At 47.6% G+C, this 24,525-nt stretch overlaps 11 protein-coding genes across 11 annotated transcripts; 7 read left to right on the top strand and 4 right to left on the bottom strand.

Moving 5' to 3' along the window:
• Positions 1 to 1,965: 1,965 nt before the first annotated feature.
• Positions 1,966 to 3,070, top strand: Pdw03_6532 (Glycosyl hydrolase 71 family protein; the record flags this gene model as incomplete). The annotated part of the gene is made up of 5 exons (XM_014679910.2): positions 1,966 to 2,495; positions 2,560 to 2,637; positions 2,703 to 2,818; positions 2,970 to 2,987; positions 3,051 to 3,070. The coding sequence occupies 5 exons, from the start codon at positions 1,966 to 1,968 to the stop codon at positions 3,068 to 3,070; spliced, it is 762 nt and encodes a 253-aa protein (XP_014535396.2).
• A 130-nt stretch (positions 3,071 to 3,200) lies between these two features.
• On the bottom strand, positions 3,201 to 3,880 carry Pdw03_6533 (FMN-binding split barrel; the record flags this gene model as incomplete). The annotated part of the gene is made up of 3 exons (XM_014679909.2): positions 3,201 to 3,555; positions 3,759 to 3,762; positions 3,817 to 3,880. 3 exons carry the CDS (start codon positions 3,878 to 3,880, stop codon positions 3,201 to 3,203), a joined length of 423 nt encoding a protein of 140 aa, XP_014535395.2.
• Positions 3,881 to 4,270: 390 nt separating this feature from the next.
• On the top strand, positions 4,271 to 6,259 carry Pdw03_6534 (Peptidase M24, structural domain; the record flags this gene model as incomplete). Its single annotated transcript, XM_066101380.1, has 10 exons — positions 4,271 to 4,466; positions 4,524 to 4,688; positions 4,755 to 4,915; positions 4,971 to 5,363; positions 5,416 to 5,459; positions 5,513 to 5,546; positions 5,604 to 5,825; positions 5,876 to 5,994; positions 6,049 to 6,175; positions 6,230 to 6,259. The coding sequence occupies 10 exons, from the start codon at positions 4,271 to 4,273 to the stop codon at positions 6,257 to 6,259; spliced, it is 1,491 nt and encodes a 496-aa protein (XP_065956463.1).
• Positions 6,260 to 6,987: 728 nt separating this feature from the next.
• On the top strand, positions 6,988 to 9,082 carry Pdw03_6535 (Regulatory subunit Dfp1/Him1, central region; the record flags this gene model as incomplete). Its single annotated transcript, XM_014679907.2, has 3 exons — positions 6,988 to 7,440; positions 7,556 to 8,902; positions 8,960 to 9,082. The coding sequence occupies 3 exons, from the start codon at positions 6,988 to 6,990 to the stop codon at positions 9,080 to 9,082; spliced, it is 1,923 nt and encodes a 640-aa protein (XP_014535393.2).
• A 1,474-nt stretch (positions 9,083 to 10,556) lies between these two features.
• Positions 10,557 to 11,620, bottom strand: Pdw03_6536 (S-adenosyl-L-methionine-dependent methyltransferase; the record flags this gene model as incomplete). Its single annotated transcript, XM_066101381.1, has 5 exons — positions 10,557 to 10,836; positions 10,887 to 11,031; positions 11,090 to 11,340; positions 11,393 to 11,500; positions 11,559 to 11,620. 5 exons carry the CDS (start codon positions 11,618 to 11,620, stop codon positions 10,557 to 10,559), a joined length of 846 nt encoding a protein of 281 aa, XP_065956464.1.
• A 1,738-nt stretch (positions 11,621 to 13,358) lies between these two features.
• Positions 13,359 to 14,510, top strand: Pdw03_6537 (3-methyl-2-oxobutanoate hydroxymethyltransferase PanB; the record flags this gene model as incomplete). The annotated part of the gene is made up of 2 exons (XM_014679906.1): positions 13,359 to 13,817; positions 13,887 to 14,510. The coding sequence occupies 2 exons, from the start codon at positions 13,359 to 13,361 to the stop codon at positions 14,508 to 14,510; spliced, it is 1,083 nt and encodes a 360-aa protein (XP_014535392.1).
• A 132-nt stretch (positions 14,511 to 14,642) lies between these two features.
• On the bottom strand, positions 14,643 to 15,316 carry Pdw03_6538 (Ubiquitin-like protein ATG12; the record flags this gene model as incomplete). Its single annotated transcript, XM_014679905.1, has 3 exons — positions 14,643 to 14,702; positions 14,769 to 14,968; positions 15,055 to 15,316. The coding sequence occupies 3 exons, from the start codon at positions 15,314 to 15,316 to the stop codon at positions 14,643 to 14,645; spliced, it is 522 nt and encodes a 173-aa protein (XP_014535391.1).
• Positions 15,317 to 16,900: 1,584 nt separating this feature from the next.
• On the top strand, positions 16,901 to 17,849 carry Pdw03_6539 (Actin-interacting protein 1; the record flags this gene model as incomplete). The annotated part of the gene is made up of 2 exons (XM_014679904.2): positions 16,901 to 17,692; positions 17,754 to 17,849. 2 exons carry the CDS (start codon positions 16,901 to 16,903, stop codon positions 17,847 to 17,849), a joined length of 888 nt encoding a protein of 295 aa, XP_014535390.2.
• Positions 17,850 to 18,163: 314 nt separating this feature from the next.
• Positions 18,164 to 19,211, bottom strand: Pdw03_6540 (MEMO1 family protein; the record flags this gene model as incomplete). The annotated part of the gene is made up of 2 exons (XM_014679903.1): positions 18,164 to 18,599; positions 18,649 to 19,211. The coding sequence occupies 2 exons, from the start codon at positions 19,209 to 19,211 to the stop codon at positions 18,164 to 18,166; spliced, it is 999 nt and encodes a 332-aa protein (XP_014535389.1).
• Positions 19,212 to 20,548: 1,337 nt separating this feature from the next.
• Pdw03_6541 (Sirtuin family) lies at positions 20,549 to 21,546 on the top strand (the record flags this gene model as incomplete). Its single annotated transcript, XM_066101382.1, has 3 exons — positions 20,549 to 20,689; positions 20,747 to 20,864; positions 20,927 to 21,546. 3 exons carry the CDS (start codon positions 20,549 to 20,551, stop codon positions 21,544 to 21,546), a joined length of 879 nt encoding a protein of 292 aa, XP_065956465.1.
• A 390-nt stretch (positions 21,547 to 21,936) lies between these two features.
• Pdw03_6542 (Thiamine pyrophosphate enzyme, C-terminal TPP-binding) lies at positions 21,937 to 24,432 on the top strand (the record flags this gene model as incomplete). The annotated part of the gene is made up of 14 exons (XM_066101383.1): positions 21,937 to 22,054; positions 22,106 to 22,139; positions 22,191 to 22,240; positions 22,295 to 22,389; positions 22,441 to 22,586; positions 22,640 to 22,823; positions 22,884 to 22,953; positions 23,003 to 23,287; positions 23,340 to 23,390; positions 23,457 to 23,764; positions 23,812 to 23,912; positions 23,965 to 24,137; positions 24,191 to 24,353; positions 24,405 to 24,432. 14 exons carry the CDS (start codon positions 21,937 to 21,939, stop codon positions 24,430 to 24,432), a joined length of 1,806 nt encoding a protein of 601 aa, XP_065956466.1.
• Positions 24,433 to 24,525: the final 93 nt, after the last annotated feature.

Raw genomic sequence — 24,525 nt, forward strand, 5'->3', positions numbered from 1 at the left:
GTTCTCATACAGAATGAAAATCCGACATGGTATAAGGGTGATGACAGTGGAAGAGCCACGATATGATATAGTTTAAAAATCGAAAAGTCGACATGCTTTCCCTAAGGCATTATAGCCAACTCTAGTATATTGCAAACATCTATTGCTTTTAATTACTGATTTTCTGAGCCTACGTAATACGAGGAAAGTGTCAAAGGTTAACTGAGTGGTGGTCCCTCGGAGACCTGTTTAAACTAGACATATTGTTAGCTCTGTTCATAGATAATTCATGGAATAGCAGTTGGGGATTCGTACGACACAACGCGTATCACTGTGAAGTCTACAGGGCAGGAGCGTGTAGATGGTGCTAGGTGGTCCTGCTTCAACACGTTTTTTTTGGTTTTTGTAAACATCAACACCGAGCTCCCATACGAACTTGATTTCACTAAGCATAACCAAAATGTCTATTCCCGTTACCAGCACTGATACACTGCAACATGCACTTCCTGATATCAAGATTGGACCGAACTTTACGCGGTCGAATGCTATTCACGAAATTCGATACGTCGGACCCCTACGCCGTTGGGCGACCTTTAATAACGAGGTCACTGTGACATTTCAAAAAACGAATTGGAGCCCAGTCCCTCTCTTTTTAAATCTCGTCAATTCTCCCATCCTTGGACCACTAGCAAACGAGCACATTCGATGCGGTGATGAGACAGGATTACAGGGGCGTTTTGACGAACGTGTAGGACAAGCTTTGGGCGCTGTATTCGATGTCAATAATTTTGATTTGGTCATCGGCGACTTTAAATGCACGGCAAACGCGCTAAAATACCGAAAAACACCCGATGTCATGATCATGCGACCTAATGGCAGTTCTCATGTCGTTGGTGAGATGAAGACGTTTTGGGTGTACGACCACCAGTTGGAGAGAATTGTTTCGCAATTCGACTTTGGTGAAGACAATTTGCTTCGCCAAGTCTTAGGTAAGATCTTTCATCTAACTATAGTTAACTATACAGTTATGAACGCTGGCTGAGATAGAAAGTTCCGTGCGCTAACGTAAAATGTAAACACAGGACAAATCGCCCAATACATGGATGACTTGGATCTCAAGTTCGGGTTTATACGCACTTACAATGAGACTCTGTTTTTACGTCAGGTCCTTTTTGGTAGAACTAGGGGCTTGGAATTCTCTCCTTCGATCTACCATGATGACGTGTATACTGGACAAGGGGATGTTACTCTCCGTCAGGGGATGATGCACTTAGCTCTGTGCTCACTCGTAAACCCTCGCCCTGGCACTGGGCTGCGAGGTGTTTGGACTGTTGATACCTAGTTCTGAGTTTTATGTTTGTTCAATACCATTTTCTCAATATGAATCATACTGTTCGTACATAATCTGTGTCCGTCTATCGAAACAAGGATTTGCAAAGTAACAAATTCCTCGGTAGGTGATAAGCGAAGAAGAAGCCGAGAATCATACTACAAGGTTTTTCTATTTAACTTTTATATATATCACGAGATGACCGATTTTTACACTAAAAGTGATGCAATAGCACTCCCGCCGCAGCACTACAGCACAGGACTGAGGGTCTAGTACTACGACCGGACTATCTCTGCAGCTCCAGTGCTGTAGTGTCTCTGTATAGTGTCAGGCAAGCTCTTTGTACTTTCGGTACAGGCCATTCGGCCAGTAAGTATAGTAGACGATGGACTATTTGCGGCGATTTGGTCAATAGGGGCAAAGATGGAAATAGACAAAGAAGAAGACCTACAGCAATAGAGGATGAAGGAACAGAATAAATGAATAGACCTATAGGAATAAACAAATAATGGAACAAAGCAAAAGTAGACGAATAGGAATGCAACATGCCAAAAATAAAGTTCATTCTCTTGCATCACTTAGCTATCAACTTTCTCCCTCTTCGCCATGCCATCATTTTGTTTCAGCACCCTGCTCCTTCAATCTTGTCAATCGAAATGACTTCGCAGCATTCCTGGTTCCGGGGCCCCGAGCTCCGTAGTATTGTCTTCGATGCCCCTACGCCCTCTACCTGGATTGTCCTCAGGCGCGTTAACGAACACGAGCACCGAAAGGATCCTGACCACTCCGCTGTCTCCTATGCCTCCGTTAAGTACCAGTGCAAGAAACACGGAGATGCTAGCAAAATCGCGTTCGTTAGGATATATAAGCAACTGCCCCACCTCGGCACAGAGTTTGACGATGATGCTACCCGCGCCAAGCAAGCTAGGGCGTGGACTCCGCCCGAGCTAGTAGCATACAAGACTCTTACCGATAAGCAGTCGGAAGTCACCCCCCGCCTCCTAGGGTATAGGGAAGAGGAGCAAGAGAGCTCTGCTCTTGTACCCGCTGGCTTCCTGGTCTCGTTTGCGTGGGAGCAAGTGCCTGGTGTCCAGCTAGGAGATAGTCTTGGCGCAAAGGTCTTCTGGGATATGACTGATGATCAACGCCACAGTATTCGGGAAGCCTTTAAGAACAAGACAATCCGGTGAGTTAACGCCTCTATTCTACGTTACCTATAACAGATGTGTACTAACATCGGCCCCTTTTAGTAAGACCGAAACTATTGGCTTTCGCCCTTTGTTCTCTGGTCCCTCGCATTTAGTCTGGGATTCCGCCTCCGGTAATCTGTACGACTTCATTAGCAATTGCACTGTGCTTGCTCCAAAGGAATTTACTAACTTATAGCCTATAGTTTTATGGTCGGCTTCCGCCAGTGGATTGAGGTTAAGCCAACACCCTGGAGTGAGGCAAAGTCCTACTGGTTCGACCTAGCTAAGCCACCCAAAAAGGTCAACTGGTCTGAATGGGGTAAAAACCCTGATACTTCTATTTGGAAGTTTTAGATAATCTTTTTTCTTTGATTATGAGGGTTTGCTGCTCTGGAGACAATCCAAAAAATTCAAATCCTGAACTTGTGACCATCTGGACTTGTAAGGTGTCGAAATATGACAGAATTCAGGGCGTAAAGCAATGTATGGTAAGATCAATGAACGTGCATAACCAACTGACAGAAATCTGACTGTACGAAAATGTATGGCAGATATGAATGACTCGAACTAAAATGACAAAACCCGCTGTTTCAACAATCTGAGCGGTTGAGATGACTAACCGTAAGGGGCACTTCCGCGACCTTACCATCACCGCTAGGAATCGGGGTCCCCAACATTTCCTAGACCGGAACAACACCAGTCTAGACACTGGAAGTGACCTGCTCGGTTCTTGAGTCCTTACGCTCATCCGAGACACTTCCATTACAGATCTTGCCGCTGCTATCCACAATCTTCACCTCTAGGATGACAGTCGACTGCATCTCAGCACGGTCCGGCAGCACACACGAGTGATCCCAACGATCCGTAAGAACAGAGTTCTCGATCAATTTATGGTCCACAGCTTTTCTTTCTCGTCCGTGGCGAGGGTCGCGTAGCCGTACAGGAAGGCAGAGCGGTAGTTGTCTGTGCGAGTTAGGCGTAAGTGACAGGATCAGCCCGTCTATTTGCTTGCTGCTTCGTAGATAGGGAGTCCATTGCCATCGCTGCAGCTGCAAGCTAGGTTCGTAGTCCATCAGCTGACGTAGCTATGGAGGCAGCAATCTAGAGGCTCATCGATACTCGCGGAGGGAAACTCAAACGATCACATTTGTCCTATCATCGGGAGGATTGCGGAGAATGGGTTGTCTGACCCTGGATTGAAGGATACATTGAGAACTCGAGAGTCATGGATAATTGATAGAATTCAACCCAGGCCATACGTGGCTAGAATATAGTTTTGGTTGTTGGCTTCGGTGTAATCACATAGTCATCTCGTACCTCGATGCTTGTACCGATGGGCAGTGTTAGACACCCTACTAGGGTTGGTCAAGTTTCGTCCCATGTATATGGCTGTCTGTAAAATGCCCTGTCAAGTTAAGAGAAGAATCAAGTAGGCGACGACGAAGTAAGCATTCAAGTAGATCGATGATGAATCAAGATAGGTGATGGACCTGGCGAATTAGGGCAGCACGCCTTAAAACACCCATTTCAGCAGATCCCTTGGTGCAAAATTTACCCACAAAGGCTAGACTGGAGTACTTTTAATGACAGGCTGTGCACAGATCTATCGAGTCAACAAATTTGTTCGCAACGGGGTATAGTAGTGGAGAGAGGGTGTCTCCGATGCCAAACGCACCCGAGGTGATTGGCCCACACCGCCGACTTGATGAACCTGGCGACAACAACACCTCCAACAATTCAATCTTATCACTCATTTTTGAGACCTTCAAGAATGGCGGCATGCAGGTCTCTTGTTCGCCAATGTGCCGTCTTTATGCGCTCATCTAGGCCTTTGAGTCATTCATTGCGCCAATTGCCTAGATGCAACCCTCTGCCTCGCAGTTATGCGACCTCGGTCGCCGCCGCGGAACTCAAATTCGGCCAGCCGCTGCATGAGACGCATCCCCACATCCTCAGCCCAGGTGAACGTGTGTACTTATCTGTGTTCATCCTGTCATTTAATTAGCTGATTGTCGTCTGTCTAGTTACGCCCGGGATAACTGCCCTTGAATATGCGCAACGTCGATCGAAACTCGCCAACAAGCTACCCAAAGGCGCGATTGCAGTGCTGGCTGCCTCAGAGGTCAAGTACCGCGCACAAGGAATCTTCAATGAGTACCGCCAGGATTCCAATTTCTTTTACCTGACGGGCAAGTTTGCTTAGCACGCTGTTGATGCTGCGGAGGACATCCGCTAAATGTTTGCACGCTGAACAGGATTCAATGAACCCAATGCACTCGCGATTATCGGGAACGACGGTTCTGGCGACAATCACATCTTTCATTTATATGTGCGGGAAAAGGACCCCAAAGCAGAACTCTGGGACGGGGCGCGCTCCGGCACTCAGGCTGCTGTGGACGTCTTCAATGCGGATGAGGTGCGGGACATTGGATCAAGGGCCAGACAAATTATCGAGCTGACAGGGAGAACAGACGGGAAACATTGAACAAATTGGAGATATCTTGCCAGCCATTGTCCAGGGAGCGACAGAGGTTTACTCGGACATTCCAACATTTGATGGTTCAAGATCGTCCTTGAATCGGTATCTGTATGGGGCAACAGTCGCGTCGGAGAAGCTGAAGAAGGTCGTCGACCACCACAGGGTCAGGCCACTAAAGCACTTGCTGAACGAAATGAGGGTGTTTAAGAGTGAGAATGAGGTTGTACAGATGCGCCGACTGGGGCAAGCGTCAGGGAGAGCTTTCACCGAGGCTATGCGGCAAGACTTCACCCGAGAGAAAGATCTCTATTCTTTCCTGGAGTACCAGTTCAAGGTGAATGGCTGTGATACTAACGCTTTTGTCCCGGTTGTCGCGGGTGGTCAGGTATGTTTCCGGACCTTTTTGAAGCTGAAATCGACACTGACGGACCTCATAGAACGCCTTGGCTATTCATTACACCCGAAATGACGATGCATTGAAGTCCGTATGCCTTTCTAAAATGCTGTTAGACTTTGCTTACGGTTCAATTTCAGGGACGGTGATTTGGTTCTCGTTGATGGCGGTGGTGTAAGTTCTTCATCTGAGCTCAAACTTTGCAGTTCCAGGACACTGACCAAACTACAGGAATGGGGGAGCTATATTTCTGACATCACTCGAACATGGCCTGTCAATGGCAAGTTCTCCGATCCCCAGCGGGATCTGTACAATGCTGTGCTCAAGGTGCACCGGTGCTGTCTTGCTTTGTGCCGCGAGACTTCCAACCTTTCTTTAGACAAACTCCATGGTATCGCCGAGAATGGATTGAAAGACGAGCTCAAGTCGCTTGGCTTTGATCTGTCCGGCAATGTATGCATCCGAAACTTTTCTATGTGGAGTACGCTGCTGACTTTGACTAGGCACTGAACACTCTATTCCCGCACCATCTAGGCCACTATATTGGCCTGGACGTCCATGACTGCCCTGGGTATTCTAGAGGCTACGACCTGAAAGCAGGTCAATGTATAACGATTGAACCGTTCGTCTCCAGCCTCTTTTCTTCCCCAGCCTGAAACAAGCTAATCCATGCTAGGGGTATCTATGTTCCCAACGATGAACGATGGCCCGCCCACTTCCGCGGGATCGGAATTCGCATCGAAGATAGTGTTTGCGTCGGAGACGAACACCCTATTGTTCTAACCCCTGAGGCCGTCAAGGAGGTATGTTAACAAAGCTTTAATATGCCCGAATTTGTTGTTACTAACATGTACTAGGTGGAAGACATTGAAGCACTGCGTAATTAGATGTGATGTATACAGTAGCTGTCAGACCCATGAAATTCCCATGTACAATAGCACAAGGTCCAAAAGACCATACTTGAGCCCCTTCGTTTTCTTGAATTTTCTTTGCTTTAAATTCAAATTTAGTCTATAGGATCCTTGCCACGATCAATTTGTGGTGGCTGGTCTGGGCCTGTTTGGGAGGGGCTGAATAGAAGGCTGGTCCTGGGTGGTTGGAGACGATTGAGCATTTTTAGAAGTTGCGTGTTAAGAGGAGAAAGATTGGATCTAATCGCCCTAGAGAATGACTAGAGAATGAAGTTAAAAAGGAAAGAAGTTCGAAAAGAATCTTGGTCGCGGTCAAAGAATGCAATGTTGATGTTCATGCTTCGCGCGCTTCCGTTGGTTGTCGGGCCTCCGCCCAAAACAAACTGAGCTCCACACCACACGACTTGCTTTGCTCTTCTTTCTTTCCTCCAGGTCTTCCACCTCATCTTTCTCTTCCCAACTCTTAAGCACTTTGATCTATTACTCTCTCACTTGGCTACCTGATTTTGTCTCTTTGGATGCAATGTCCATTCTCTGATCTCTAACCCTCGAAAGACGTGTAGCACGCGTGCTCTTCACCGAGTACCCCTCTTTGATATTTGATTACCGTCACTCTGCAGCATATCCACGCGTTCTCAACCCTGGGAACTTGTTTCCCAATGGCAACTGTTTTTGTACCCCCATCGCCACGAAACTCTATGGCCATGGCGACTCGTCGTCCACTCGCAAACGTCTCGAATGCAACCAACTCTCCGCACAGGGCAGGGCTCTTGCCAGTTAAACGAGCTCGCACTAATCAAATGGAAATGCCTTACGGACAACCACCGCTGAAGAAACAACTGATGGGGAACATGGAATACGAGACTCGATCCACTACCTGGCAGAACACGAACACTGACTCGAAACTTTTTGCGCGGCGATCGAATAACGGAAACCCTAGCGCATTTGAGAAGAAGCTCGTCGCGGCAAGGGAGAAAGAACGTCAACCGCTGGTGAAGCACGTCAAAGCCGAGAAGGCTCCAGCAGACACCATGGACTCCATTCGACAATGGCAACAGCACTATAGGAAGGCGTTCCCTCAATTCGTGTTTTACTTCGATAGCATCCCCGAGGATGTGAGACGGCGATTCTCTCGCCAAGTAATTGCTCTTGGAGCTGTAAGTCACATTGCCCCACTGATTATTCTCTCAGTCTTGGTTGCACCTCATGTCTCCTGTCGTCAATTGATTGAACATCTTCTATCGACATCTTCTCTAACCCACTTCAATCCAGCGTGAGGAGAAGTTTTTCTCGCGTCTAGTGACTCACGTTGTCACTTCGCGCGCCATCCCCCCGGAATTAGCCATTCCAGTGGAACCGGAGTCAACCGCAGACGTCGCCAACGGCGATGGTACCATGCAAACCGTCAACCCCTCCCTCCTGGAGAGAAACAGCGAGACTCACCTGCATGCTTTTTTAAAAACCGAGACACGACGTGACCAAGGCACCATGGACATTCTGCAAAGGGCAAGACAAATGGGGATGAAAATCTGGGCGTTGGAAAAGCTTCAGCGTATGATCACTGCCATCAATGACAGTGACATTGGTGCGCTATATGAACAAGCAGCTCGGGGCAGGGCCGCTGGGGGCAGGGCCGCTGGGGGTAACACCGTCAATGGCAGGGGCGAAAATGACCTTTCACGGGTTCTTCGTCAGGAACTTCTCAATGGACCATCTGATCGTGATCCACTGGCATCAATTGAAGTGATAATGTTCAAAGGACCATTTGTCTACATCCACGACATGAACGAGAAGACCAAACCAGTCATGGTTCGAGAATACCCCCGAGTCGCTAGACGCCAGGATGGATCATGGCCACAGTTCCGAAGCGCCCCCCTCGGAAAGTGTCCATTCATTGATGAGCCCCCGAGCAGGAAGGAATATGACCTACACCGCCTGCGCCAACTCAACAAAGAGAAGAAGGTCGCCTCTCACGTGGCTCATGGATCTCGTAACGCTAAGCCAAAAGCAGCTGTGCCAGTTCAAGTCCCCGAGTCTGTGACTACAACAGAGATAGCAAACTCCCAGCCATTGGCAAAACAGGACGAGCTTGTTTCACCTCCTATTCAGAACGAAATCCAAAAGCCATCATTTGAGGAAACCCAAGAGCGAAAGACTTCTGAAAGCTTCATCCCCCCCCACTTCCCTCGCACCGGGCCCTTCTATGTTGGCCGTGAGCCGGCTGCATCAGGTGTTCAGCCATCAAACATGACATCCGCAATTCGCTCACAAATGATCTCATCTACCGCTGCAGCACCTGGTGCGAAAGCCGGGCTCAGCAAGGAGGTTCATGGACTTAAGCGAAAGGTCCTCGAGAAGGGCACAGGTGGATTTGCAGCGGGATCCATGGCTGCCCCCCAACGCCGTGGGGACGGGTTTACAGCAGTTCCAATGAAGATGAACATCAATCCCCCTGGAAAGTCCAACCATCTCAATGAGGATGAAGCAAAGCAATCTGAGGTGGCTGGCTCAAAGCGACAAAGAGATGATAAAGAGGAGCAAAAGAAACCCGAATGCCGCAGAGATCCAAAGCCTGGTTATTGTGAGAACTGCATGGACAAGTTTGACGATTTTGAAGAGGTATGATCTAGATTAATACTTTGCTTACATCTTGATAGACACTGATCAATCTCTAAGCACACTCTGACTCGGAAACATCGCCGGTTTGCTACGAACTCGACAAACTGGGCTGCACTCGATGCACTGCTCTCCGAAATTCAGCGTCCTCTCAAGAGTGAATTTGAATACGGACAGATCTGATGTTTCTTACAGCAACCCATGATTTCCTTTCGACCTCGGCCTATATCTGATACACCTCCGCATCCTGGTGCAGACTACGCTTTTATTCTTCAAGTTATATTTCCTCTACCAGGTTGCAATTTTTCTTTCTGTCATGCCCGATTTGAACCTCAAAACCTCGCATTACCATACCCTCGGCATCGACACATGCATGGTGGCGTTTTTTTTTTTTTTGTTCTCTTTGATTTACCCTGCATCAACAATACTCAGTAGCCAGTTCCTCGCCGACGGTCTGATCTGCATGCCTTGACCTCGGTGGAGGTCGTCCACTCGTGTACAGCATTTCCACTTTCTTCGAATGTAGTGAATATCCGATTTTTAAACCAACATCGCATCACCTTCGAAATCAGAAGTTGACCTCTATCAACCGCCGACGGAAATTTTGAATACTTGCATTCTCCAAGAACAAACCATCGTCGACGCTGCTTGCCTCACATGCAATGAGCATGTGCTTTACGGTCTTTAGTTGTGGCCGGTTGCGATATACCTGAGGTATAATGAACGATTTAGATGGACTCGAGGGCTCCTAACCTTGCACTGCCCTTCGTTCTAACACATTGTTATCCCCATTTTTGGTCCTGCGGGGCCATAATTTCTATCAATAGCTTTTCCTTGTGTGTTTATACCGGTGGTGTCTTGTTTCCGGCCGAGTCCTAACAGACGCTTTTCCTTTCTCGCGACATCACTTACCTGAAGAAGCATTTATTCGACTCGATGATCTGTATGCAGTTTGTATCGTGCTAATTGAATGTCTGCTACCATACAAAGTTCTGGGTAATGAATCATAAGCCCCTGCCCCAAGGAGCACCCTGCGTGTAACAGCGTGTTATTATATGTGTGTATGATGTACAAATGCGGAAACCGATCTATAAGTACTTTTCCGGTTTTGCTCAGTGGCTCGCAGATGTCCTTTTGTACGGTGTGCTATACAGTTTATATGACTCACTTTGGACTGCCAATCCGTCGTAAGATCATGAAGTACTTCCTGCTTGCCTCCTAGCTTTTAAGTACATAAGGAATACGTTATGATTCGTCATCTGCTAAAGTGCTCAGATGGTTATTGATACAGTAGAATGGTTATAAAAGCCCTTTTTCAAAAACGTTCACTATAAGATTTTCACTAAACTCCTTCGAATGGCCTTCAACGTTATTAAACACGGAGTTGTTACTATACATACCGAAGTGGTTCCTTCCTTCCACTTTGATGCTCATCCTTGTGACAGTTAGATTATGATCTGCGAGGGGGGGGTATTGGTGCCTGATTGAGCAGTGATGGAGCAGGTATCCATACGACAGATCCCATTTGTATGTAGATAGCTAGATAGCTCCTTTTCTCTTCCTTTTCCTCTCTGTCGGTCCGCCTCGCTCCCATAGGAATCGATTACCAAGTTTCTACTTACAGAACTTCTTGTCGCACGATCCCTCAACAACCCAATCAAGATTTTCTCCCCACTACAACGGAAACATCATAGCAACAATAGCAAGCAAGGCTGTGCAAGTCACTAAGCATAGCCTCCCTCAGGGCCGTAAGCTGGTGCACGGATTGTATCTCTTCCAACCCGTGCAATTCTAAAGCAGCAGTAAGAATATGCTGGATTGCAACAACGACTGTCAGATTGAGATCTTCCCGAGTGTCTGGGTTGTCAAGTGTGTAGATCCGCTCTTCACAGGATTCCAATCCACTTTTCTGGAAAGTGCCATGAAGAGCAGTAATACTAAAAGAGGAATCAGGATGGTCACCTGGAAATCGGATAATTAGACTTACGTTGGTGTTTTCCCAAGCGAAACCAGAGTCTTTCGGAGTAAGTCGAGTCCATACCGTACGTTAGTGGCTCGTTTCCCCTCGGGCTCTCCTTTGATTACACATTCATGTATGGCACAGTCAATCCATTGAAAATGCCCGCCCGGCTCTGCTCACAGGTAGGTTAGATCTTGAGTCACTTGGATCTGAGCTCGGAGGATTCGTACTGAGAAGTGTCATCAAATTACGCACAGCTGGCTCCCATTCGTCATAAGACAAAGCCACCACCATCAATCGAACATTGACGACGTCGTATGCTCCCAGATACTCATCCGGGAATGGCTCAAGGAAATTTTGATGATGGAAGGTGATGTTTTCCGGCCGTGCATTCTTGCCGGGAAACATGACGTCTGAGAGGTCAAACCCGTCAAGCTGACAAGTTCCTGGGAGGACAGCTGCGAGCTCACGGAGCCAGATCCTCGAGAAATCGAGTCAGAACATCTCTCCTCTCTGCTGCAGTTGTTACTCACCCAGTTCCTGTGCCCACATCTGCAATGCGCATACGATCATGTTGTTTGATGACTGGATGAAGTAGATACCCTATATTGGCCTGCAAGGCTTTGAATTGTATCTCCAGCCTATATTCCTCCATGTTAAAAAGGTCATGAGATGAACGTTTGCTGTGGAGGTCTTGACCTTTCGCTTTCGGCCATGTTTCTAACCAGCAAATATTCACCCCGAGTTTGGACTTCAGACATTTTGGAATGCTTAAAGAGTTACAACTTCGAGATGTTAGGAATAGCTTGACTTTTTGCAGAGTCTCTAGTGAGAAACTCGTGTATCAAGGCGGAGAGAGGAATAAATAAGGAAGACTTACTGTTACACGAACAAACTACTGTTTTCTACTGTTAAATTATTCCACCAGTCATAGATTAAGGAACGTGTGCGGTAAAGCTGATTTGGAAGGTGAGAGCAGTTGAACATTTACGGCTCTACACCGGCAGGCCTCGTTTTTAGGCTATTATACTCACCTAACCAACCATCTCAAGCTTACGCGAGTTCCCTTTGGCATTTAGCCATCACCTACATCGAGGCTATGATCCCGTGGGCAAATCATGCCGCTCCTCCCGATCAATGATATGAGAACCAGTAACCCGCTAGACCAAAAGATGATAAGGACATACAGAACGTCTGTTTTGTCATTGCAGCGGCACATCTAGTAGGCCCCCACAATCGTTAGGGATTACACGGCGATAGGTGACTTGGAACGTGCCTCCCCCGAGGGCTCTCGCAGCATCTGTTGTCGAATGCTAAATTGAGGGCCTAGCTGAGACAGGGCATTGTAATCCAGAGCTACACTCCGGCCGATCGAAGCACCAAAAAAAACAAATTTGAGCGGGTGTTTAAGTTATTCCACCATTGAAACGTGGTTGAAACAAACCGCTGCACGCCAGTGATTCATTACATCCAGAGCATTTAACCACGGGGCTCAAAGATCATAACCGGAACTTTCCAACTATCACCGCTACCCTGTTTTCAACCATAGGTTATACCATTGGTTTCGACACAATGTAGGGATGTAGCTTACTCAGACCACTCGCATCTAGGCTCCGATAAGACTCCGTGAGCAAAAAAAAAAAATCATTCAAAAGATCAGGTTTGGGCTCTAAAAGGGAAACGGAAAGCCAAGAAGTGGTAGCGGATATTGTTGAACGAAATACAGCGTACTTTCCACTAGACCATAACAAAAACCAAGGTTCCTGTTTATGGCCTAGGGGAGGCCGTATTTGAGGTTTGACAGATATCACAGTCGATATACAACATAGATGTAGAGCCCACCTCACTTGGCCCAATGCGGTAATCACCTCGGTGGAACATCTGCAGGCGGTGACTTGAGTTGCAGGCGGTGAGTAAGGAAAAATACATCGAGCTTCGAAAGGTGATAGGAAGATGTTAGAAGATGGATTTGAAGTTTTCTCTTAGGAAACCGACACGTTTTCAGACTTCGATATTTCCAATCGACTGATAACATGCCGGAGAGAATACTGTTCCTGAGTCCAATGGCCCACGTAGCAGCCCCGCGATACGTCTCGGTGCTCCCCGTCGTTTAGCGGCAGTAAAAGAAGATCTTCACCTTCACGAATTTTTGGTGTTCCTAATCTACGCCGCAGCACCCAGCACCTCAGTCCGGACAGAAGGACACCTAAAGATATAAAGCAGAAACTCTGAACAGATCTGTCCATACATGAATCCACGCTCGCTCTGTTGTTTTTTTGGGCTCGTGCACCTGAAAACCCTCATTTTGCCGCTGAAGTCATCGCCTCTCCTTTGTTATTGCCACTTCTATAGCTCGGACGGGATACAACTAGTGCATAGATCACTGCATACTGGAGATCGTTGAGCTATATGCTCATTGGACGTGGAAAGGCTCGGGATTTTTTTGACGTGTGTCGCTAGGTGCATCGCGCCACTCCATTCTCACCATCATACCACACAATGGCCGCGCCAGGCTCTGCGCTGCGGCGCACAGTAATTGCTTCTTCGTCGCTACTCAGGACAAGGATCATCCCCATTACCCGAACACACGCCACAGACACCATTCGGGGTTCCCGTTGCCCTACCCGGTCCTCCCATTTCCCGACCCTGCATTCCGTCTCGCAAACTCGACATAGTTCCTACTCCGCGCCATCCACCGGTGATAACGGAAAGGCGCGGAAGAAGGTTACTATCCAGACGCTCCGGAACTTGTATAAAAAGGGAGAGCCAATCACGATGCTCACAGCGCATGATTTTCCCAGTGCTCATGTGGCCGATGTGTCGGGAATGGACATGGTCTTGGTAGGGGATAGTTTAGGCATGGTAGCTCTTGGTCTGGAAAACACGACGGAGGTCGTTATGGAGGAAATGATTCTTCATTGTCGGAGCGTTGCGCGGGCAGCGAAAGCCGCTTTCATTGTGAGTGTTCGGAATTCCTTGTGGCAAGCGTCCTAGTGCTACCGACTAACAACCGTGCTCCAATTCTAGATCGGAGATCTACCGATGGGGTCATATGAAGTGTGCGCAGAGCAAGCCATCGAGTCGTCTCTGCGCCTGGTCAAGGAAGGCCGCGTACACGGTGTCAAGATTGAAGGTGGCCAGGAACTCGCGCCCACAATCAAGCGCATCACCCAAGCCGGCGTACCGGTGGTAGGCCATGTTGGTCTCACACCGCAGCGTCAAAATGCCCTCGGCGGCTTCCGTGTGCAGGGCAAGACGGCTGTCAGCGCGATGAAGCTGCTGCGCGATGCAGTCGCTATGCAAGAAGCCGGTGCATTCATGCTCGTGCTTGAGGCGATGCCGTCGGAGGTTGCATCGATAATTACACAGAAGCTGCAGATCCCTACCATTGGTATTGGCGCCGGCAATCGCTGCTCCGGGCAGGTTTTGGTGCAGGTTGACATGACTGGGAATTTCCAGCCTGGTCGGTTCGTGCCGAAGTTTGTTAAGCAGTATGCGGATGTTTGGGATGAAGCTGCGCGTGGAATCTCGCTGTATCGGGATGAGGTTAAAAGTCGGGCGTTTCCTTCGGAGGAATATACGTATCCCATTGCAAAAGATGAGCTCGCAGGGTTCCAGAGAACAGTGGATGAGGTCTTCCAGGAATCATGAAGTGTTTGGTTGACAGGTTGTTTTTTTTCTGTTTTTTTTTTCGTGGCCATTTCTGGCACGTTCTGTATTAAGCATCATCATCTTTTGTACATAGCATCATTCAGCAGTTCGTGCTGGTTGGTCATAGTCTGCTCAGCCGAATGCTGGCGTCATTGAATAAGCGACGATCAATTGATCGTCCGTTTTGAAACACTATTATGAAGTTAACATTCAGATTGTCAGATATAGGTTCGGTAGAACAGTCTAGCTGAAACTCACCCTCCATAGCCCGCCCATACCTTCATCCAGCCCAGGCGCAAATACACTATTAACATAACAAAAGACAGAATCGGTCTCTTTGCAATCGAGCTTCTTGCGCAGAAACTTGACAACCGTCTCAAATTTCTGCGAAGCGCTGACCTTGAACACCCGATTTTTCAGGATCGGCGCTGATGGAAGAGGCTGGAAGCGAACAGTAACTTGGTTTTTATCAGTTCAAATGTACCATTTGTTGAGATCGTAGTCGTCTGATCAACCAAAATCTCATTGGAAAAGGGAATGGTACCTTTCCCCGAATCAATACTCTCCACATCCGCGAGTGCCTGGTGCGCATCGCGAGGTAAATTTGTCAGCATGACCGATGCTGACATATTCATCGGTAGATCGGCACCATGGTTATCATCTGGAATTGGTGGGTTTGCGGAGTTGCTCGCTGGTGTGCCTGGGTTCTGGGGCAGGCGCGGGCTTGGACGATGGCTGAGAGTGCCTGATTGCGGGTTTGAAGTAGGAGAGCTTTGTGGAGAGCGTATTGGAGAAGATGGATTCATGATAAATGATGTGACAAAAAAAGAAAGAGGAGCTTGTAGATGGGATGGAGTAAAATGGTGTAAGGTGGGAGAGTTGACGGAGGTGGGGGGGACCCTTAACGCGCTTAAAGTTTTGGCCCGAACGGCTACGCTAAAAGTGTACTGTTGATAAGACCTGCTTCGTAGGCACCCCAGAAAAATAAAACGAAAGGATCATTGGAGCGAAGGGCAGCGTATTTTTGTATTTTTGATCATTAGGTAAGAATACCCCCTACCTGTTGCTCCCCCATCATCCCAAGTGTCTTCAACTAAGCCAGCAGAGTCTCTAGTCCTCCAAGGTTAAATCCTTGATATCGGGGCTCGGTGATAGTTTCGATGGTCCATTTGATGTGATCGATGCACCGAGCTCTTAATTGGGGTGAAAGATGATGCTCTGGCAACAAAGAAGGACTTTTAATATCTATTTACAGCTTCTTGTGATTGCATTTTAGAATGATTAATGTACTTTACTAAGCGCCAACAGCACAATGTGAGCCCGTACCTTTCTTGTAAACACTGCCTTTGTAGTCTACCAAGCAGTTTCGTAGGACACACAACAACTTCCTGCTATCCACCCATCATGGGCAAGATTCTTTTTGTCTAGTAAACATCTGATAACCTTATTCGCTTATTCGGTTCTTACTTTTTGGCGTTGTGTGGTAAGTCTGACTTCTTTGGGGCTTCTTTGTTGATATCTTTTCTGCCTCTTTCTAAGGGTTTCTGAAGCAGCAATGCGCATTCGTAAAGAGGAAAAAGTCCATCGCTGAGCGCGTGCACCTGGCAAAAGAAACAGGCGGCACCGTCATGAATAACCTCGCAACCAAGCTCATTGAAATGGTCGTTGTCTGCTGTTTGGCCCTGAAGGGCAACGCCTTCATTTTACGGCCGCTACTGCAGTTGTGTGACCTGCATGTCCCCTGGTCGCTGTAACCCATGTAGGAATACCATGCTGACATATGAAGGATTTGGTATCCGGCTCCTGTTCTCGCTCAGCTCCCGTTTTGGGTCCGATAGGCTTCAGCACGCGGACTGTATTCTGTTCCGGCAATTTTGAGCCGTGGCGAGTGGTGAGACGGGAAAAGAAACCCTATCCACCCTGTCTAAAATCTCTATAGTTGCCCTTCCAAATGAGTATATAGCCCACCCAGCCACCTGAATGGATACATCTGTTAGGAAATACTGTTGATGGCCTCTTCAACTCCCATCAGGGGAACGATGTGCAAATTGATCGTCAAATAACTGAATGAATAAAGATAGGAGTGGTACTAGTAGTCAAAATTCACCTTGAAATAAGAGATTCGACGATAGATTGAAAAATCTAGATGAAAAAGGCATGCATTGGAATTGTCAAATCAAGTAGAATGCTCTATTCGTTCCCATTCTGCACGATGTTGCTTGCCAAAGTGGCAAGTGTATACAGAGCCGACAACCTGATAACTTCAGGTGGAAAGTTATTTCTCTGATCACGATTGCTGAGGGAAATAATTTAGGAAATCCACTGATCCATCTTCATTTTCCACTTCAATTTCACAGCTCTCCATCACTTCTTTACCACACACAAATACCATGGCACCCGTCTATCACGGCCAATGGTCATTCCACGTAGACACGTTCTACGTCACTTCCTCTTGCGGTCATGTTCACCCACGCGCCACATACTCCGAGCTAGATACCATTTTCAGTGCACCGTTGGGTGACAGAAGGAACAGAGCCGATCATCAAGACCACTGGTACGAGGCACAACTTCTCCATTTTGGGCTGCCGCCGACAAAAGGCAAAGCGACAGCCAAGATGAGATTGATGGATGCCTTTCAAGACGGAATACTAGAGGTTCCGGCGGAGATACTCCAAATGGAAGCAACGCTAGCAAGGAACTGGATCCAACAGGACCTGGAGGCCCGCCTTTTGGGTCCTTCGATGCGAACTCCAATCGATCCTGCCATTGCGGAAGCTACGGCGACTGATACCACTGGATTTGGTACCACTCAGAGGCCATCGGTTGACGAGGAGGGAAAGGCATTCGGTGCAGGTGCGACTGGAGGAGCCGGTGTGCAAGGCAAAATGCGATCTCAACGGAACAAGATGCAACCGCCTCATACTTACCAAAAGAGAAGGAAACACAGCAATGGAGAGTCATCGGCCCGCCCTATGAAAAGTGCCAGATATCGTGATCAAACTGGCGGACCTGGCTTGCAAGTACAGATCCACGCCAATTCAAACAATGAGAACCTCTACCAGACATCAACTGTTATTCCAAAATTAGTCGGAAACAGACGCGGACACCCGGCTTTGCACAGAGAGTTGCAACAAATTGGATACCAGACTGTGCCTTTATTACACCAGACTATCTCCGGAACAGTGAGCATGTTCTTTCCAGTGCCAGAAACGAAGTATCACCATCTCTAACCGCCATACGTAGGGAACACAACTGCCTCCACCCGGCCTAATGGACACTGACGGTGCGAATGACTATCTTAGATACGGCTACAGCCCAGAGATGCTCAAGGCTGAATAAAGGCGTAGGGGACAGAGATTCAGTAGCCGAGGTATGAGTGGATTGAGTTGGTTGAACCAAAAACGAAACGAGTTGGAGACATGAGATTTTTTTGTGGGAAAGCGTCACGGTATCATGAAATGTTTGCATCCCAAATTGATTGAAGATTGTTCATGGCTACTACCTAGTAAACGGAAAGTTCAACCCCCGGTCCTTTGGATTCATTGAATACAGGGTGACGCATTTGTTCTGTGGAAGAGGTATGGATCTAGTATGGAATCCATCGCTTGCCAGTCTATTCTTCATGTATCAATCTATGGAAATGACAATTCAATTCATAAACCAGCATCGGAATCCTTTTTTTTCAAAAAGCTGCGCCGCTGCACGTCAACAATCGAAAATTTGAAAGGCGCATCGACAAGCCCTGTTGACTTTTCCCATTGGGGATCCAGATACCATGGCTTGATCAGCAAGACCTCGAAGATCGCAGGTTGTTGGATTTGATGCAGCGGTAGAAGCCAATCATCCAGACGGTTTGTGACGTGAGGATACAAATGGATGATCAAGGTCTTCAGGTTAGGCAACTTCGTCGCGAGAACCTGGCAGCATCTATTCCAACTTGAACCACCGGGATCGGGGAAACCAAGCTGCAAAGTGCGAATCAGGCTCATTCGCTGTGGTAGAAGTGTATTTGAAAAATCAATAATTGTATCTGTATGGTTAAAGAGGAAAGTATTCTTCTGAAAGATGATATCAATAGTCTCGGAGTACCTAACACGCTATTAGTTGGCTGGTTTCCAGCATAGATAGAAGCACTCACACTCTTCGACATGTTTGCAAAAGCGGCACAAAATCGGTTTTTCTCGTATCGATTCTCCACTCGAAGTTCTCGTGGTAATATGACCCACAGTTCATGGGTGTGATGCAGTTACCTGCAGGTCGACGAGCAAGGAGTCCCCAGCAATGATGGCTGCATGGACAGAAATTGCGAGGTTCGCTGCATAAAACCCCGACAATTGGTTTGTGGGATTGCTTCCATTTTCGCTGTTTCGGTCGGACGATATGTAGCATCCGGCTACAGAGATAGTGTTCCCAGATGAGAAGTCGGACTTCGGTAGGTAGACATTTGAACAGTGGAGACTGGATTTGTTCGAAATTCGATGGTTGCTCGCGTCGTTTAGACAGTGATAATCGCCATCTACTAGTATTTGACAAAGCCTGAGGTTTGAGCTCTTTATGCTCCGGGAATGGTGGGGTAAGTGGCCTGGGGCGGGGGTTTGCAGATGAGTTGGTGTCTTCGAAGTCGTCATTTTGAATTCGAACTGTCTTCGCCAATCCGAGTTTCTTTCCATCAAACTCGTCACCCCAACTTAGAGGTGCCATATTTGGAGCTGGTTGAAAGTGAAGTTAAACGTTGGCAGGATAGTGTTGTATTGGATGGAGGCTAACCGCGCTAACGTGACACGCCAGGGCGCGTTTGGCAAGGCTTATTTTGCATCGAATCTACAGCGTTGAGAAGGCCGAGCATTTGAATTAAATCAGATAGCAATTGGAATAAAGATGAAATCAAACAAACTAGACTCTGTCGCCCAACGGTAGAACATGGAATACTGAGCTATTCTTACATGTTCATTTTTTAACTGCAGCAAGGGACTACCTTTTCAGGCAAGTTTGCCGACCCTCCCCTTCCCCTTTACTTGGTATTAGGCCAGCCATCTCTCATATCCCTCCGGTACAACCCTGCCTCAGACAAATAACTAAAAGAAGCTGCAAAGGATGCTTTCTATCATCAATCAAGCTCGATTCTATCGACTCTGGGATTCAATGCTGGTGGTGTCGCTGCAGGTATTTACAACCTCCAAGCACAGACATTCCTTTTGTATGACACTCGTGTAGCATAGAGTTCTGCTAACCTCCTGCCGAGGATAGGTTCGTACGCTGCTGGGATTCAACATTCTATAGGAAACGTCGGAGCCGGTACCTTGTTCGCTACAGGACAAAGTGCAAAAGCAAGGGGTTGGGGATTGGCGGCTGCTCAACACTGTCGCGCAGGCAGGTCGTGTGTGTCATCATGGGAATGGGAAGTGCTGGTTTGGCCTGGCTGAAAGTCAACTGCACTTGGTGAACTATCCTCTTGATTAGTTGCCATATGCCATATACCAAAGGGCTTGTCTCTTGGTGTATCTATATATCACTGGAGTATTCAGTCTTTAATCTTGAACTATGGGTGGACATCTCTCGAGACTTCTGATTTGGAATATCCTACGGAACTTTACTTGATGAAGTTGCTACACTCTAGTAGTTGATCAGAAATGTGTTATTTATTTCACTTTCTTCTCCTTGTGGCTTCTTTGGCTGCTCCCACTGCTCTCACAATGTTCAATAGTCGATTTTGGATTGGATTTGTAGACTTTCTCAGGCAAATACAGTTGAACTATAGAGTAGCAGAAATCAGCAGGACATCGCCCCTGATGAACTGGGATACTCCTTTAGTGAAGAAGGAGAAATACAAGGAAATGTTATACAGTCAACATATGATTTATCCAGTGATAGATGCGTGGGCAATCAATGTTAAAAACAAGATGTCTTGTAGACCAGGCGTTGGGTTGGGGTATAAATTCCTCGCCTCTCCACTTCAGCTTCACCCGTCGATAAGCTTAGGTCTTCCGTCTTCAAATCCCGGCAACGCAAAGGACATGGCTTCGTCCGCAAGTATCCTTATGCCAGCGGCTGACCTCCAATCATTTACTGAATATTTGGGAGGCTGCAAACGCATCGTTGCTCTTCTTGGAGCTGGTATCTCAGCATCATCAGGTCTACCCACCTTCCGTGGCGTAGGCGGACTATGGCGTTCCCACGACGCAAGCTCCCTCGCGACTCCAGAAGCCTTTGATGAAAATCCTGATCTCGTCTGGCAGTTCTACAGCTATCGGCGACATATGGCCTTGCAGGCCGACCCCAACAAAGCACATTACGCCTTAGCGGAGCTTTCGCGGAGGAATGAAGATTTAATCACATTGAGCCAAAATGTTGACGGTACGGATGTCCGATGAGTCCTCTTATTTTCTTGACTAACTAAGCCCTCGTGCTTCTTTGAGACCTCTCTCAGCGAGCAAACCATCCCTCGAAACAGCTGCATCTTCTTCATGGTACTCTATTCACAGTTAAATGTACCAATTTCTATTGCAACCACAGCGAAGAAAATTACACAGACCCCATCGTTCCTGCTCTCGAAATCCCAAAAAAGATTTCAGGTCTCAATCCCTCTGCGACCGACAAGACTGGCGAGGAAGCCTCGAAAGCGATCGCGGAAGCGCTGGGCGGCACAAGCAACGAAGTCGACATCTCCGATACCAGCTATCCTCTCGCCACAGTGAACGAAAAGGACCTACCTCAATGCCCGAGATGCGAGGATGGCTTGCTCCGACCGGGAGTCGTATGGTTTGGAGAACCCCTGCCGGAGAAGACTCTTAAGACTGTCGATGAGTGGATTGCGGCGGGTCCAATTGATCTGTGTTTGGTTATTGGCACCAGTGCGAGGATCTGGCCAGCTGCGGGGTATGTTCACGAGGCTCGTTCCCAGGGCGCACGGGTTGCTGTGTGCAACATGGACCCTAAGGATACTCCGGGTGAGCTTCATAAAGGGGACTGGTTCTTCCAGGGAGATGCGGGTGTTATTGTGCCTGAGATACTCAAGAGCGTTATTGGCGAGATTTGAATTTGATGGGGAAATGAGAACGACAAAATTCAACAATGGGGTTTGCATAGACTGGCGATGGTGGGACAGACGGATGAAAAGGAGCTGCGGATTTCATAGGAGTTGCTGTTTCAGGGTGGATTTACGGAGTTTTGCCATTTCAATAGTGAAAGGTCTACAGCTGAGACTCTGAGACACTAATGCCGTAGACAAATGACGATTATGCCTCGGGTACCCCAATTGCAAACCCCCCCCCCCCCCCATGAAATGGCCGGATAATGCGGTGATCTAGCTGTGTCGCCATGCGGGGTTCATATTTTAGAGCTGCATAATCCTAGACATTCAAGGGGCTGACAGTTGAATTCTGTTTCTAACCAATTGCAACTCAATTTTAACATCTGGACATACGCGATGAATTCGACAAAACCAGTACCCCCTAAGAGAAAGAAGGTAGACAGCGATGATGAGGACGAGAGGGTCAAAGATGGCAATCTTACATCGGCCGCTGGGAATTTCTTCGAGGCGCTGTGTATGTCAAAGCTCCATGTGGGTCCATACGAAAGGCTGACATGTCTCCCAGCTGAGGCCGGTGTCACTCACTGCTTCGTCAACCTGTGAGTCTCTGTACTAACCACCAATTTGATGTGTTTTAACCGGTCCGATAGGGGAAGTGACCATCCCGCAATGCTGGAAGCAATGATCCAGGCTCAGCAAGGTGAGTACCGGAAATGTTATCCAAAGAACCATTAACCGGGCTGTATTATGGTAGAAAACAACCCCATTTTCCCAAACATCATTACCTGCCCTTCCGAGCTAGTTGCGCTATCAGCTGCATTGGGATATGCTCAAGCCACAGGAGTTCCGGTAGGCGACTATGTCCACAAAATGAATTGATTTTCATTAACTTCTCGCAAGCAATGCGTAATTGTGCATGTCGACTGCGGGACTCTAGCTATGGGACAGTCAATACATAATGCCTCCGTTAGCAGAGTTCCTGTTCTGTGTTTTGCTGGCTTGAGTCCTTTTACCCAAAATGGCGAATTGTTGGGTTCCAGAACAGAGTCAACAAGCCCAAGAGAGAAAACATATATTGAGCTTACTGACACTACCTCAGGTTCATTCATTGGCTACAAGATGTACCCGATCAAGCAGCGATTGTCCGACAATACTGCAGATACACAGGTGAGATAAAGACTGGACGTAATATCAAGCAGATGGTCTCGCGAGCTTTACAGTTTGCCTTATCAGACCCCAAAGGCCCAGCATATCTCATGGCTGCGAGAGAGGTACTCGAGGAAGTCAGTATTTGCAGTTCTCGAAATTCTTCCAAGTTGCCACTGACCAAATCGGCTATGCAGCGTGTGGGAATAGAAGACCTGGACGGAGAAATTTTCAGTCCAATCACTCCAAGTGCATTGCCAGAAATAGGTAGATTATTACTGATTCAAAGTATAAATCACATCGCTTACAGCAGTAGAGGTGGAATTAATTGCCAAGTCGCTCATGAGCGCAAAGCGACCGCTTGTTGTCACAAGTTATCTTGGTCGAAACCTCCAAGCACCAGCCCTCTTAGCTGAGCTTTGTGACAAGCTTCCAATCACCGTCGTTGAGATGGTCGGCTCTGACGTTTCTCTGCGAAGTGACCACGAAGCGTATCGCGGAGTTACCGTTACTACTCATCCGGAGATTCTTGAAGCTGATGTTATTCTTATTCTTGATTGTGATGTGCCCTGGATTCCAACTGCTGGAAAGCCTCGGAAAGGTAATACAATTTAGAAAGTAATGTTTGATTGCTGTTCTGACAAGCGCTGCAGGAACGAAGGTATTCCATCTTGATGTCGATCCGCTGAAGCAGCAGATGCCACGTTAGTTCACAGATCAACCCGCCGTGCTGGCTGTTTATTGCCTTCTTGCTGATGATAAGGTATCAGTCTTTTTAATCAATGCCACTCGCAAGTTCAAGGTTGGCTGTGGAATTGCGCTTGGACAAATCAACGCTTTCCTGGATAAACAGGATATCGATCGGGCTAAGTATACCCTGCAGTTTGAGGAGCGGTCGAAAGACTACAAAATCTGGAGGGAAACTCTAAAAATGGCTGAATCACCATCTAAAGACGGTGTAGTCAGTGTGCCCTATCTGGCATCAAGACTGCGAGATTCTCTTCCAGAAGGCACCACCTATGTTTTGGAGGCTGTAACCAATGCAGGACATCTCATCCACCATCTAAACTTGACCAAGGTATGTACTCTTGGCAAACTCCCAGCTCAATGCTAATTAAATTCCAGCCAGGAAGTCTAATTGCCAGCGGCGCAGGTGGTCTGGGATGGGGAGGTGGTGCAGCACTGGGCGTCAAGCTCGGCAAGCCAGGTTCATTCATTTGTGCAATGCACGTATTCACAGTTGTTGGAGAACATATCCAAAATCTAATAAGCGCCTAGTGTCGGTGACGGAGTCTATCTATTCTCGCAGATGGAAAGCGTCTACTGGATCGCCAGGCGCTATGATATTCCCTTCCTCCTCATTGTGCTTAACAATGGCGGATGGAACGCACCAAAAGTGTCTGCACTTTTGGTTCACAAGGACGGGTTATCATCGAAGTCAAACAGACGAGGTTAGTCAGGCCTAAATTAAATACAATGTGTGCAGTGAGCTGAATTACCGCAGATCTTAACATCTCGTTTGACCCTTCTCCGGACTACCCCGGAATTGCTGCCGCCGCCGGTAAGGCGTGGGGTAAGACAGTCAGTACGCAAAGCGAGCTTGATCCTGCTATTAACAAGGCGGCCGATGTTGTTCAGGGTGGAAAATGTGCTGTCATAGAGGTTTCGTGAGTAGGGATAATGATTCTTAACTGACTACAGCTGACTTTGATATATAGTGTTCCATCTATGTGGAAGGAGAACTAAAAGAAGCTGCTAGAGAGCGAATAGGATAAGCCGTCATTTTGTTGGCTTCATGATGAGTCTCATTTGTTGTTGTTTTTGTTTTATGCTGAATCG

Source organism: Penicillium digitatum, chromosome 2 (assembly GCF_016767815.1).
Source record: "Penicillium digitatum chromosome 2, complete sequence".
In the NCBI taxonomy this organism is placed as follows: Eukaryota; Fungi; Ascomycota; class Eurotiomycetes; order Eurotiales; family Aspergillaceae; genus Penicillium; species Penicillium digitatum.